This window comes from Drosophila bipectinata, chromosome 3R (genome assembly GCF_030179905.1).
Source record: "Drosophila bipectinata strain 14024-0381.07 chromosome 3R, DbipHiC1v2, whole genome shotgun sequence".
In the NCBI taxonomy this organism is placed as follows: domain Eukaryota; kingdom Metazoa; phylum Arthropoda; class Insecta; order Diptera; family Drosophilidae; genus Drosophila; species Drosophila bipectinata.
Window position 1 is genome coordinate 7,913,100 of NC_091739.1, and position 14,915 is coordinate 7,928,014.

General features: G+C 45.5%; 4 protein-coding genes across 4 annotated transcripts; all 4 read right to left on the reverse strand.

The window, feature by feature from the left end:
* Window positions 1–97: 97 nt before the first annotated feature.
* On the reverse strand, window positions 98–2,002 carry Cyp6d4 (Cytochrome P450 6d4). The gene is made up of 3 exons (XM_017246665.3): window positions 1,285–2,002; window positions 1,008–1,210; window positions 98–952 (listed from the first exon to the last, which is right to left on the reverse strand). Exons 1-3 carry the CDS (start codon window positions 1,971–1,973, stop codon window positions 297–299), a joined length of 1,548 nt encoding a protein of 515 aa, XP_017102154.2. The 5' UTR covers window positions 1,974–2,002; the 3' UTR covers window positions 98–296.
* A 520-nt stretch (window positions 2,003–2,522) lies between these two features.
* Window positions 2,523–4,400, reverse strand: LOC108128540 (probable cytochrome P450 6d4). The gene is made up of 3 exons (XM_017246217.3): window positions 3,683–4,400; window positions 3,416–3,618; window positions 2,523–3,357 (listed from the first exon to the last, which is right to left on the reverse strand). The coding sequence occupies exons 1-3, from the start codon at window positions 4,369–4,371 to the stop codon at window positions 2,702–2,704; spliced, it is 1,548 nt and encodes a 515-aa protein (XP_017101706.2). The 5' UTR covers window positions 4,372–4,400; the 3' UTR covers window positions 2,523–2,701.
* Window positions 4,401–4,993: 593 nt separating this feature from the next.
* On the reverse strand, window positions 4,994–6,749 carry LOC108128587 (probable cytochrome P450 6d4). The gene is made up of 3 exons (XM_017246264.3): window positions 6,024–6,749; window positions 5,764–5,966; window positions 4,994–5,703 (listed from the first exon to the last, which is right to left on the reverse strand). Exons 1-3 carry the CDS (start codon window positions 6,710–6,712, stop codon window positions 5,048–5,050), a joined length of 1,548 nt encoding a protein of 515 aa, XP_017101753.2. The 5' UTR covers window positions 6,713–6,749; the 3' UTR covers window positions 4,994–5,047.
* A 289-nt stretch (window positions 6,750–7,038) lies between these two features.
* obe (activating signal cointegrator 1 complex subunit obelus) lies at window positions 7,039–14,243 on the reverse strand. The gene is made up of 6 exons (XM_017246426.3): window positions 14,037–14,243; window positions 12,288–13,969; window positions 11,255–12,230; window positions 10,793–11,201; window positions 7,847–10,735; window positions 7,039–7,787 (listed from the first exon to the last, which is right to left on the reverse strand). Exons 1-6 carry the CDS (start codon window positions 14,165–14,167, stop codon window positions 7,323–7,325), a joined length of 6,552 nt encoding a protein of 2,183 aa, XP_017101915.2. The 5' UTR covers window positions 14,168–14,243; the 3' UTR covers window positions 7,039–7,322.
* Between the last annotated feature and the right edge of the window lie 672 nt (window positions 14,244–14,915).

Genomic DNA, 14,915 nt, shown 5'->3' on the forward strand with positions numbered 1-14,915 from the left:
CCTCAGCATATTCGATAAGATCTCTTAGCTTATTAAATTTGCAAATAATTTCTATAAGTTTTTATTTTACAATCTTGTTTCTTTATTAAAAACTATTTTATTTCCATTGTATTTGATGTATTTCCGTGTTTGAAAAAATTTTAACTGTAAATTTTATCTAATCTATCTGATACAATTTGTTGTACAGGCTACAAGCATTTGTTATTTCTTTATTATATTAGTTATATTAGTTTTTTTGGGTTTTTACTATTTTTTTTTCATGGAGAGAGCGCGGAATGGCCTAATGTCTTTATAATTTATGCCAAATTCGGAACTCTTTTTGACAAACGCACTTTGACTCCATGTTTGGGCATCAGGGCTATTCCATGGGTTTCGTATTCCAGCTCGCGCTTGCTCATCACTTCGACGTTGAAGTTCTGCAGGATCTTGACGATGGCCAGCTTGGAATTCATGCGTCCCATTCGCTGGGCAATGCATATTCTAGGACCCTCCCCGAAAGGCATAAATGCGGTGGGACTGTAATTGTGGCTCTCCTCCGTGAACCGATAGGGATCGTAGGTGTCCGGGTTGGGGAAAAACTCTTCATCCCGGTGAAGTCCATACAAAGAAATAACAACCGGAGTACCTTTCGGGATGACGTGATTTGTATCGGGCACAGTGTAGTCCTGAGTGCATTCGCGGTTCAACATAGGAAGACCAGGGTACTTGCGGAGGGTCTCCTGAAGGCACAACTCAAGAAACTCCATTTTTTGGAGTGCATCATATGTAATCTTTCCATCGTTCTTGGCCAAAGTCTCGTCCACTTCCGCCTGAAGACGTTTCAGGTGCTCAGGGTACTGAGCCAACTCGTAAATGGTGAAGGACGCTGTTGATCCAGTTGTCTCCTGGCCAGCAATGTAAAATATAAAGGCCTGGGCGGTAATAGCCTCTAATGAAATGGCCTTGATATGACCTGAAAAAAAATTGCATGCATATCTGATAATTTAAAAATTTTGTGTACAACTGACCTTCGGGCGATTTCTGTATACTGAAACATTTTTCGTCATTCTCCTCTATTTTTCCAGTGTTCCTGAAATTCATGAGCAACTGCAGCAGATCCTTGCGAACAATTCCGTGTTTCTCCCTGTGCTCAATGGTTTCCTTGACGATTTCCAGCATGGCGAGACCGACTGGGTTTTTGAAGCCGACTTTAAACAGCAATTGCGCAATACTATTCAAATTTTTTTCAAAGAACTCAATATATTAAATTTTGATTTTTTATTAATTAAACTCTATTATACTTACGACGGAACCAGGAATATCATCATGCCAAAAAGTGCCGTGAACCGGTTGTTGGTTCGAGCCAATGATACCAAATTGTTGAATTTGTTGTCCGGATGCTCGAAGCTGTTAACATCCAATCCGAAAATGGTTGAGGCAATGATATCCACAGCATACTTTTGCATAACTTTTTTGAGGTCCACCTCCTGCGATCCCTCCTCTGGTAGAACCTTTTGAAGGTGGGTGACCATCTTGTCGCCAATGTCTTCAGAAGTGCTATACATTGCCTTTAATTTTCCAGATGTAAAGCACGGCGACAACATATGTCTCATGGAGCGCCAGCTCTGGCCTTGCAGGGAGAATATACTGGCACTCAGGGGGTCATTCTTTTCATCCACATACACTCCGCGATCGTGGAAGCTGGCAAAATCTTGGGTCAGCACCCGGCGTGCTAGAGCAGCATCCCGGATCAGCACTCCCCGACGGAAGAGCAGGTAAATGCCCACAACCTTTTCCTTTGTTCTCAAGTACACGTCGTGAATGGCCAAGCCCATGCTCCTCTCCTGCCGCCACACAGAGTCCAAGCAACCGAATGGAATCCCGGACGGCTCGTAGACTGGAAGCCCGCGACGTTGCCAGAAATCATAGTGGTGCTTAAGGTAGAACCACGCCAAAGTCAATAGCGAGGCCAGCAATAGTAGTAGCGAAAACATATTGGGGTTGAGGTTGAAACTTGCAGGTTAAAAACTGAACTGCCCCAAAAAAGCTTGTCTTCCCTTTATATAGGAACAGCTTTTGAGTGGGCGAAAAACGTTCTGCTCTTTCTAATAGAGCTCTCTTTCGAATGCAGATAAGCGATTCTGATAGATGTCTCTTTGATCAAACCAAGTGAGCTATTGTGAAATAGGCAGAAGAGACCCGACCTTTTCTGTTTATTAACATAAAAGCCCGTTTTGTTTACATTTTGTATGTTTATTTGGTTTTCTCTTGGCATATTTATACAATAACTGGTTCTATTGTACTCTTGCTGAACTTGGTTTGTTTTTATCTTAAACACAAAACATATAAACACTAGACACTTGCCTTGTCTTCAAACTTGTTCTTTTTTGTTTACAATATTATCTCCATATTTGTATTATCTTCCTCGAGTTGACTTATTTAGTGGATTTACCGATAATACACTAATATAAAGTATAAGGCAATAATAGTTCCATTCTCTAGGGCTTTTTGGTATGAATTTCTTATTGGAAAACAAGTGCAAGTGCAAGTTATAATCTTTCATTTATTATTCTTTTTTTATACAACTAAGCAGACAATATTTTCAATTACATTTGCTCAGTTTTAGAGCCTTTTACGTTAATATTAAATTGGTAAGTTTTGGTAAGGTAAGGTAAGTTTTCATTAAACTGTCAGTTTTTAGTTTTTGGCTTTTCTTTATCCCTTATGCTACGGTGGGGGTGCGTTTGGACAAACGCACTTTGACTCCTCCCTTGGGTATCAGGGCAATGCCATGGGCTTCGTATTCCACCTCTCGTTTGCTCATCACTTCGACATTAAAGTGCTGCAGGATCTTAACGACAGCCAGCTTGGAATTCATGCGCCCCATTCGCTGGGCAATGCATATTCTAGGACCCTCTCCGAAGGGCATAAATGCGGTGGGGCTGTAATTGTGACTCTCCTCAGAGAAGCGATAGGGATCGTAAATTTCCGGATTAGGGAAGAACTCCGCATCACGGTGTATTCCAAACAATGATATAATAACAGGAGTGCCCTTCGGGATGACGTGATTCGTTTCGGGCACAGGGTAGTCCTGAGTGCATTCGCGGTTTAACATGGGTAGACCAGGATACTTGCGAAGAGTCTCTTGAATGCACAGCTCCAGGAATTCCATCTTGTGCAGGGCATCATAGGTAATCTTTCCATCATTTTTGGCCAAAGTCTCGTCCACCTCCGCCTGAAGACGCTTCAGGTGCTCAGGGTACTGGGCCAACTCGTAAATGGTGAAGGACGCAGTCGATCCAGTTGTCTCCTGGCCAGCAATGTAAAATATAAAGGCCTGAGCGGTAAGAGCCTCCAATGAAATGGCTTTGATTTGACCTGTGGGGGGACGAATAACAATATGAAATGGCTCCCGTTTAACAATAACATCTCTCACCGTCGGGGGTTTTTTGAATGCTGAAACATTTCTCGTCATTCTCTTCAATAGTTCCTGTATTTCTAAAATTAATGAGCAACTGCATGAGATCCTTTCGAACAATTCCATGTTTCTCTCGGTGCTCAATCGTTTCCTTGACAATATCCAGCATAGCTACAGCAACCGGATTTCTTAAACCCAGTTTAAGCAGTAGTTTCGCCACACTATTTTTAAAAGAAGAACTCATTACATTTATCTAAACATTATAATTAGTTGATTCGAACTTACGGAGGAACCATGAAAATCATCACTCCAAATATGGCGCTCATTCGGCTATGGGTCAGAGCTATAGATACCAAATTGTTGAATTTGTTGTCCGGATGCTCGAAACTGTTAACATCCAATCCAAAAATCGTTGAAGCAATGATATCAACAGCAAAGTTTTGCATAATTTTTTTGAGGTCGACTTCATGGGATCCTTTTTCGGGTAGAACCTTTTGCAGGTGAGCGACCATCTTGTCGCCAATGTCTTCGGAAGTGTTGTACATAGCCTTTAGTTTACCTGAGGTGAAGCAGGGTGACAACGTATGGCGCATGGAGCGCCAGCTCTGGCCTTGCAGAGAGAATAAATTGGCATTCAGTGGGTCGTTCTTTTCATCCACATACACTCCGCGATCGTGGAAGCTGGCAAAATCTTGGGTCAGCACCCGGCGTGCTAGAGTAGCGTCCCGGATCAACACACCCGGGCGGAAGAGCAGGTAAATGCCCACAACCTTTTCCTTGGTTCTCAAGTACACGTCGTGAATGGCCAAGCCCATGCTCCTCTCCTGCCGCCACACAGAGTCCAAGCAACCGAACGGAATCCCGGACTGCTTATAGACTGGGAACCCGCGACGCTGCCAGTAATCATAGTGGTGTTTCAGGTAGAACCACCCAAACGTTAACAACGAAGCCGCCAATAATATTAAAGTAAACATTTTGGAATCAGAAAAGTAACTGACCTCTGAAAAGCATGTCTTCCCCTTATATAGGGGCAGCTTTTGAGTGGACTTTACATTTCGTTCTCTTACGACTTTGAAGTCTGATAACCGAAACAGATCGCTATCTCTCTTATTAAGCAATAGTTGACATAAAATCACATTGTGAAATAATCAATATATTTCCAGCTTAATTAATCTCTTTTGCTTCCAAAGCCAAAATTTGTACTTAAATAACTTTAATTTTATTAAAATTGTGCTTATATCCGTATTAGGAGTACTTTTTAAGAGGAATAAAATGAAAATTAAGAAAAAATTAAGCTTAGATAGTAAAGATGCATGTTGAATTTACTTGCAAACACTAAGAATTAAGAGAATGAGAACTTAATTGCTTCGCTCTTAGCTAATGATAGATAAGTTAAAGCTTTCGATTTAATATATTTTGTGAAATAAGTGGCATAGACCATAGGTAGTACATTGATAATGACCTGAAGGGCATCTTCATGATATCATAAATTAAGGTAAAACACTAAAAGTGTGCTAATCGGTGATCTGTCAAAAAAGATAGTATTATTAAAAAATAAATACAAATCATTTTCTTTACATCTTTATAATTAGAAGGTATATAATTTATTTCCTTTGATAAGGACCCTTAACACATGTTAAATAAAACAATCTAGGACACTCTGGAAACTCTCTTAGACAAATAAACCTTGACTCCATTTTTAGGCATAAGGGTGATACCGCTGCTATCAAATTCAAGCTCTTGTTTTTCGATTATTTCGACGTTAAAATTCTCTAGGATCTTCACGATGGCTAGCTTGGAATTCATGCGCCCCATCCGCTGGGCAATGCATATCCTAGGACCCTCGCCGAAAGGCATAAATGCGGTGGGACTGTAATTGTGGCTCTCCTCCGTGAACCGATATGGATCGTATGTCTCCGGGTTGGGGAAGAATTCCGCATCACGGTGAATGCCATACAAGGATATAACAATAGGAGTGCCTTTGGGAATGACATGATTCGTATCGGGCACAGGGTAGTCCTGAGTGCATTCTCGGTTCATCATGGGTAGACCAGGATACTTGCGCAGAGTTTCCTGGAGACACAACTCAAGGAACTCCATTTTCTGCAGGGAGTCATATGTAATCTTTCCATCGTTCTTGAAAAGAGTCTCGTCTATTTCCGCCTGCAGGCGTTTTAAGTGATCAGGATACTGGGCCAATTCGAAAATGGTAAATGCCGCTGTTGCTGCAGTAGTCTCCTGGCCAGCAATATAAAAGAAAAATGCCTGGGCTGTTATAGCCTCTAATGAAATGGCCTTGATCTGACCTGTGATGGGATTAAGTCATTAATATTAAATGATTAACTTTTAAGTAAGCCCTCTGTCACCTTCGGGGGTTTTTTGAATGCTGAAACAGTTCTCGTCATTCTCTTCTATTTTTCCCGTATTCCTGAGGTTCATGAGCAACTGCAGGAGATCTTTTCGAACAATTCCGTGCTTCTCGCGGTGCTCAATAGTTTCCCTGACGATTTCCAGCATGGCGAGACCGACTGGGTTTTTAAGACCTATTCGGAACAACATCTTGGCGACACTATTCATATAAAATACAAAATAAAGATCATAGAACTTATGCAATCTTTACACTTACGATGGCAGAAGGAACAACATCATGAAAAACATGGCTCCGAATCGGTTCTTAGGTTGGGCTAGCGTTACCAAGTTCCGAAACTTGTTTTTTGGATTCTCGAAACTGTTTACGTCCAAGCCAAAGATGGTTGAGCCAATGATGTCGATGGCGTAGTTTTGCAGGACTTTTTTGATGTCAACCTCGAGAAATCCGTAGTCTGGCAGGACCTTTTGAAGGTGAGCCACCATCTTATCGCCAATGTCTTCAGATGTGCCGTACATGGCCTTTAGTTTTCCGGATGTAAAGCACGGCGACAACATTTGTCGCATGGAGCGCCAGCTTTGACCTCGCAAAGAGAAGATATTGGAGTTCAAAGGATTCCATTCCTCATCGACGTACACTCCACGATCGTGGAAGCTTGCAAAGTCTTGGGTGAGTACCCGGCGAGCCAGTGCAGCGTCGCGGATCAAGAGTCCGGGTCGGAAAAAGAGATAAATTCCCACCACAGGTTCCTCGCTCTTTAAATATACGTCATATATGGCCAAGCCCATGCTCTTCTCTAGACGCCACACAGTGTCCAAGCAACCAAATGGGATTCCGGAGTGCTTATGAGCCGGAATTCCGCGTCGTTCCCAGTAATCATAGTGGTACTTCAGGTAGAACCACAACAGAGTCAATAGCGAGGCTATTAATAGAAGAAATGGCAGCATATTTAGCCAACTGACCGCAACTTAGTTCGTTGACAAACAAAAACCAACTAACTCCCGAATATTGATTGCTGACTATAACAATATTCTCTCTTTCACAAGAGTGTTCTCTTACGTTATCAGTACACATACTCGCAAATAAGTATGACTAGTCAGCCAAAACAATACGTTCTCAAGAGAGTTAAGGAGATTTTTGATTGTTTTGGTTGAAACCGGCATTTAGCCAGACAGTACTCTTCAGATATTTAGGTCTAAAAGAGTGCAATATTTGTATTAATCTGAGACCAAGGTTATTGTTGTTTTACTTAATACAAAACTTTATTTCATAATTTCAATAAGTAAAATGTTCACTATATGGCCTAATGTTCTATTTTGTTGAATAACAAGGAGCTTTGTCACAAAGCTACCGATAAATGAATCAAAATGGTAAACTTATTCAAGGATCACACAATAAATACGTAATTCCGTTCCGTTTCAAACTTTAGGGCTAATAAAATACGCTATATTAACTAATTAAAATGTTTCAAAAGCAACTTCTAACACAGCTCTAGGCCTAGTCCAGCTTCTACAGGATTCTACAATATTCACCTTATGTATACTTTGTGCTGGGACCTTAGTAGTCTTTAGCATCAATGACCTCGAATTGCAGATCGTACTGCTGATCGAATCCAATCAGACAGTCCGACATCAAATACAACGTGAGTTGCAGACGCCCACGCCGCGGAGTGGCCTGAAAGGATATCCGATTGGAGGAACGCTTTCCACGGATAGTGACCCGCTTCATGGCCAGGACTTCGTCGTTGGCCTGGGATCCCAAGGTTAGGAACCAGGCCTCGTTCTTGGGCTTCGGATATTTGGGACAATGTACTGTATAGTTTTGACCCCCAGATCGACGTTGTCCAGCTACATTTAGGCGCTGAAGATCCACGACCAGGACATAGTCTTCGTTGGCGTGTAAAGGCATCCATTCACCTTTCCGGTCATTTTCCAGGGACAAGGGCCGCTTGGCATATTCCTGTTCCGCATAGCGACCTTCCACGGATATTTGCAATGAGATTTCAGGCAAATCCTGGATAACCTGTTTGAATAATACAAATGTTTAGGACAACCTGGGCATAATAATCTGGACAATCTTACCCTGTATATTTGTTCAATTTCGTGCTCCTCGAAAGCGTCTCTCAGTGGCTTGGCCAGCACGTCGTACTCCTTCCTGCAAAGCTCCTTAACAACAGGAAGCGACAAGTAGTCGTAGTCTTCGTGGTCTATGCCTAGGAAAACATCCAGGTTATCTTCATTCACTCCTGGCAATGTAAGGAATTCGCTGGCGTCGAACCAGCGGGCCTGGATCACGCTCTGCATCAGCTGCTGCACCACAAGGGTAGTTGATAGCCAGCCCCGCTCGGCTGTGTAGTCCACCATGGCCTGCATAACTCTCGTGGCGTTGTCTAGAGCTGACTTGGTGTCTGTAAGATAATCTGAGTTGGGTAACGAGTGGCGGGAAAAGTGTGCCTGCATCAGGAGGAACGTCTTTGTGTACGGAGAGTCCCAACTGGCCGACGGCGGTCTGTAGCGACTCGTCTCGGCCATTTGCTCATTGTACTTGTCTTCGTTGTGACGCACTGGCTGCTGGTCAAACTCGTAGGAATCGGCAATAGCTAATAGAACCTCTTTGGTGCCCATGCCCGGCTGCAAGTCCTCGAGGAAATGCTGCATAGTACGGTACGACAGGTAGTAGTAGGAGCTGATTCGTCCCAGAAAAGTTGGCACTAAGCACCCATCACGTTCCACCACGCAAGCGGCAGCCGAGAGATCGTAGACCACACGCTCCACGAGGTTGGACATGAAGGCATTTACATTTTCGGGTTCGATTCCTTCCAACTGATAGTAGGAGGGATTTCGGAGTAGTCTTCTGAAGAAGTACGTCCACGTAAGATAATCCAAAGCAGCCTGTTTGGTCTGAACAGTTCCGGCCACGATTTCGGCATTGATGTGCTCCGACAGGACACCCAGCAGACTTGACTCTACTGGGAAAGGATCGTACAAGAACTTCTTGTAGAAGTTTTTCTTCTCGTCGTGCACCAGCACGACTGCGACACCTTCGTTGTCGAACTGTGGTCTTCCGGCTCTGCCCATCATCTGCAACACATCCGTGATTGGCATGTCCACGTACTTCTTCACCTTGCCATCGAAGTACTCGGTGCCCTTGATGACCACCAGATGGGCGGGTAAATTGACTCCCCAAGCCAAGGTAGCCGTGGCTACCAGCACCTGTATCTTACGATTGAGAAAGAGTTCCTCCACGCACTTGCGGTCCTGCTCCTGCAGACCGGCATGATGAAGTCCGATTCCGAAAGCCAAGCAGAACTTCAAGTTTTGGTCGCGGATGTTCTGCAATATGAGCTCCATTTCCTGTTCCTCAATGTGCAGGAATTGTTTAGGATTGGAGTCTCCAGCCACGAAGGTGATAAGGTCCAGGGCTGTGAGACGCGTCTGCCGACGCGAAGATACAAACACGATGGTGGGTTCACAGGGGGAGTAAGTGCGTATCGCCTGGAAGGTGGGCCGATTCATAGTTGCCATCCTGGGGCAGTAGTGTTTGCCGGGGAAGCCATTGATATGAACCTGCAGAGGCACAGGTCGTACCGAGGGCTTGAAGTTATACAAGCCCATCTGGGTGATGCCTAGCCAGTTTGCCAGATCCTGGGCATTGGCCAGGGCCGTGGAGAGCCCCACGATGCGAATGTTACGACCCGTATGAGAGCTTATGAAGTTGGTACGGGAGACAATCACCTCGATGACCGGTCCTCTGTCCTCGCCAAGGAGATGGATCTCATCGATTACGATTAGGGACACGTGTTGCACGTACTCTCGAGTTTGCCAGGAGCGACTTATGCCGTCCCATTTTTCCGGGGTGGTCACAATCAGTTGGGACTCTCGAATGGCCTGAATATCTGGCGTCACATCACCAGTGAGTTCCACTACCTTGAGACCTAGGGAAGAGCGCTGGAAGCGGTTCTCCCAGTCCGATATGCGCTCCTTGACCAAAGCTTTAAGCGGGGCTATGTAAACCACTTTGGATTTGGGGTTTTGGTTGAGAGCCCTGAATATCGCAATTTCAGCCACGATAGTCTTGCCACTGCCCGTCGGGGCACCTAGCAAGACATTATTGTCCGTGTGGTACAGACAGTGGAAGATTTGAGTCTGAATGGGATTGAAGTGCGTGAACTTGTACATGGACTCGTAGAGGGCGTTCTGCAGGCTGCTGACAGGTAGAGGCCGCAGGGGCAGCAGTTCTGTCAGCGGTGGATGATGCTCTGGAAGCACTAGGTGCTGGAACGAAAGTGGAACGCAGGTGGTGCTGCCCAACCAGCTATCGCTGCTCACGCGAATGTAGTACTGCGGCGGCAGGGGCTCCTTCAGCGGAATGGTCATCACTAGTTGCTGCGCCTGGCCGCTGAACACGACCTTCCGGCTTATCTGGAATAGTTCCGAGTGGTAAATGTAGTTCGATTCAGGATCCTCGATCCACAACCAAAAGCTTTGACTCGTTTTTCCATGAACCCGATCGTTCCACGTGAAGCTGGGCCAGATGTCCACTTTTATTCTCAGTACAGTGCGAGTAATTGGCTGCAGACTCGCTTCCACTTCTAACAAGGGTAGTTCTTGGGCAGAGCGGATGACTAGATCGGCGTAGCGGTCGCTACGTAACCATTCCTTCAGCTCGCGCTGCTCCATGTCCCTTAGCCGAAAGACACTTAGCCCGCGTCGTTCCAGTTTCTCGATAGTCTCGGCATTGATGGCCGGGAACTGCCGCAAATGGCTATCGAAGTCCCACTGCCTTCGCTCAAACATTTTGCACAACTGGAGCAGGCGACCAGCCAAGACGGCATTATTCTGTCGCAACACGATAGAGAACAGGGCCCTGGTTATTCTGCCAATGTTCTGGGTTATGTAGGACATGTCGGAACTAAGCGAGAAGGACTTCACGTATCCGTTGGACAAATATGTCTGAATGAGGATGTTGACCTAAGGAGAAAATTACGCATTGAAATTCGCATCCAGAGCTCCAGTAGAAATAGTTACCTTTCCGCAAATATTCTCACTTCCTCCAAAGGGCTTTATCTTACAGTAGGCGCTTCTTAGTTCATCCAATTCCTCCATCTCATCGTCCCGAACCTTTAGCTGTTGAAACTCTTGGGCCTGAGAAATCATGGCCAGTATTTCAGCCTCATTCATAAAAGGCTTCATGAGCTCATTAAATATCTCCACGGTATCGTATTTGATGTAGAAGTGCGAGGCAGTGCGTCCCAAGTCTGTAATATTCATGTCCATTGTGCGCTGATTAAAACGCATCATGCGGGCCTTGTCCAGGCTCATGGAAGCTGACATGATGAGAGCTCGACGCCGTGCCTCCAATGTCGGATCCTTCTGAAGCTCCGTGTATTCGATGCCATAGACGTGGGGATTGATGCGCATTCGTACAAACAAGTATCTACAAAGAAAATCCTTAATCCTACTGTTAAAATGAAAATATGATCAACTCACGTGTAGCTCAGCCATTCGATGGCCTCCTCCACATTGGAGATAGTGCCCAGACCGATCTCGGCATTAAGGTTGTCAGCCAGGCACTGCACAAAGTTGGATTCGATGGGGAACTGGTTGGTGAGTAGAGAAAGGTAGTGATTCAGCTTGTCGTAGCTGGTTATGATGGTGCCCACACCGCTCTTGTCGAACTGTGGGCGACCAGCGCGTCCAAAGATCTGCAACACGTCCAGTATGCCCAAGTCTACAAAGCTGCCGTGCTTGGCATCGTAGATATCCGTTCCCCGGATAATAACCGCGTGTGCTGGCAAATTCACACCCCAAGCCAGGGTGGCCGTGCAGACCAGCACTGATATGTGGCCATCGACGAAGTACTTTTCCACCATTTGCCGATCCGCTCGCAACATTCCTGCATGGTGCATGGCCAGGCCGAAGCTAAAGAGTTCCACCAGCTGCTTGTTTCGGCTTTTTTGAATGGATCTCGTGGCAAGCCCGCGGGCATTAGAGTCCTGTGGCAGGAAGACAGCGCTGGTATTGTTCTGCTGGGCCAGTTCTCGTATCACATTCGCCGTTCTCACAGTGGCATTGCGGGCATGAACGAAGACCATCACTTGATGGCCTTGCTGCACCATTTCCAGACACTTTTGGTAACAGCACTGGTCCATGTCGGCGATTTGCTGAAGCGGCTTCACCGACTTAATACCTATGAAGTTAGTGTCCAAGGGAACGGGTCGGAAACGCGAGTCGAAGTAGAAGAGACCCTTCATTGGATTAACACGCAAGAAGTGGGCCACGTCAATGTAGTTAGGAAGGGTAGCGGACAAGCCCACGATGCGGATCATTGACTGCGATGATTCTACAAGTCTTAGGGTCCGGGCTACCAGGGCCTCTATCACAGGACCTCGATCTCCGTGCAGCAGATGCACTTCGTCAATGATAAGCAGCTTCACCAGGCTGATCAAGGCCACGTCTCCGCTACCTGAGTGGGTTAAACAATGGGTAAAATATTTTCATGAACCTTAGAAGCACATCTAACCTTTTCGGGTTACAACATCCCACTTCTCGGGCGTGGTAACCAAAATCTGAGTGGCTGTCATCTCCGCTTTGGTCAACTGCATGTCGCCTGTGAGTTCCTTCACAACAATTTGCAGAGATTTCAGCCGCTTGGAAAAGTTTTCCACCATCTCGGAGGCCAGAGCTTTCATGGGGGCTATGTAGACGATCTTGAACTGATCCCGGTTGATGATTCCCTGCTCCAGGTGGCAGCGAATCGTGTGTACGATGGTCAACATTGCCACATTTGTTTTACCAGCTCCAGTCGGTGCACAGACAAGCATATTTTCGTTGCTGTGGTAGGCCACTGGGAAGACCACAGACTGAATGCGATTCAGTTCCTTGCAATTAGAAAAGGCCAGCCGACCCACGTCGTCCAGTTCCTCGATTTGTATGCGGTTGTTGCCGACAGTTAGTGGAGGGGGGTCACCCGCAGGGATCTTAACCTCTTCCCACTGCTTGTTGTCTATTCGCTGGGCTGTGTCTGGCAGTGTAATCCTGCTCCCGCCAATAAATCCGGCGTGTTGCTTTGCCGTCAGTTGGCTATCAAAGACGTAGGGATAGTGGATGGGCTGGCTGTAAGCTGACTGCTTGTGCTCCGCCTTAGCTGCCTTGGTGGTAAGGAGAAGTGGTTCTCGTTGGGCGGCTTCCAGAAGCTTTCGCTGGTGCTGCATTCGCAACTGCTGAGTGGAGACGGCCACTGCACACCCTGGATCGTCTGGATCCTCTTCATCCTTTATACTTTTCATAATGCGCTGAAGTTTCTTTTCCTCGCGACGCTGCATCTTCCCTAGCTGCTTCTCCTGGGCAGATTGCACCACCACAGCACTGGCCACAGTGGGCCGTTTTTCCACTCCGCCGGCTTGGGCCGCCGACTGTATGCGCTTCTGTTTAACTTCTTTAACGCGGCGCGTTCTGGTGGCATATTGGTCCAATTGTCGTGCAATCTTTTCGCGTTCCTGGAGAAGTTCGATCACCAGTTCAAAGTGGTCGAAGCCAAGCAGCTCCATTAGCTCATTCTGCAGCTCCTCGCTGCTCCGTTTGGAGCCCAGCATGTCACCCACACGACTAAGTAGGTGCTCGTCGTCCAGTTTCTCAGCGATGGTGAGCAAGCCCTGAAGTTCCCTACTTAACTTGATCTCATGGTCAGTACTTTTTTCCGTCACCGGAGTGGTTTTGGATTTCAGCTTCATGGAAAACTTTACCGAGGGGTTCTTGAGCGGAGGTTCCGGCGAGAGATCAGTCAACAGGCTGATGTCCACCCGTTTTGCAGGGGTTAGCTTAACGTGAATATGGGCGCCCCAAAGGTGTCTGCTACCGGGAGACTTTCGCTGGGCTTGTTGCCAGCGCTTCAGGTCCGCTCGTTCGTGTTCCTCAAGAGCATCCCCGATAGCCAATACGCAGTCGTGGATTTGAGTCTTTTTGCGATCGAAGGTGTTGCCGAACATGCTGTGAAGGCGATTGGTAGTGGCGACCAGCACCACCCGCTGATCGAGCAGCAACCAGAAGATATACAGCGCCGCATGCTCTACCACCTGTGGCTGCTCCTCGTAGCCCATGCATTCCTGGATCAAGTTACGCAGCTTTTGCAACTGAACCTTGGCGGCCGGTTGTTTTTCCACGGGTATCTGTGCCAAGAGCTTGGCAATCGTCTGCTCCTCCTTCCTGATAGAAACATATGGAAAGCCCTAATCAGTCTAATTTCATCACCGGTGAAATCTGTGCCACTTACTCTTGGGAGATTGTCGTCGTGGCCGTCGGCTGGCAAGTGCTGGCCTCGCGCAGGACATTGAAGCGACGGGTCCTTGCCTCTAGCTCTGTTTTCGTGCGCAAGGATGCACTTAATCGTGGCGGCTCCCACATATCGGTTATTCCAGTTGTTATTATTTTTGTGCTTTGTGCGCTATGGAGTGTATCGGCCGCTTATCAAACCTGTTGTTTATTTTCTCTCTATTACCGGCTGGTCACATTTTGAGCTTTAAATAAGCTTTGCCGGTGCTGCCACATAGTCGCAAAAAGCTGTGTCAAAGATTGTTCCATGTAAATGTAGTGCATATTTTACATGGAACAATCTATGAAGTACGAACATTCAATGTAAAGATACTTTTAAGCAAAAACTACCTAAAACAGAAATAAGATATCTTTATTTTATGATTATTGAATGATTAAGATATCTTTATTATTTATTTTTTTTTTATATATTTAAAAAGTAAATAGTAAAAGTAAGATCTATGAATATAAATTTTATAATAAATTATTTTAAAGATATTCTATTGCTTAGCAAAGTAAAAACCAGTAAAAAGGAAAATTATAATAAAAATAATTTGAAGAATCGTTCTTATTATGTTTTATTTTTGTTCTTTTTAAAAATAAAAGATTGTTTATTTTTGAAAAACACTCTCAGGTCCTCAAAAAGTCTCTTAGTCTTTGGTTCACAATAAATCCTTACAAATATAAAAGCTGCCTTTATTTTTAAGTAGTTTTTTATTCAAAACTTGTCCCAGAACTTTTACAACCTGTGTCCAGCTGCTTTGATATCCAACAAGCCCACCCACAAAACCCCAAAATAGTCCCCCTTAACTTGTTGCGTAAACTGCAGTTGTCAGTGTCC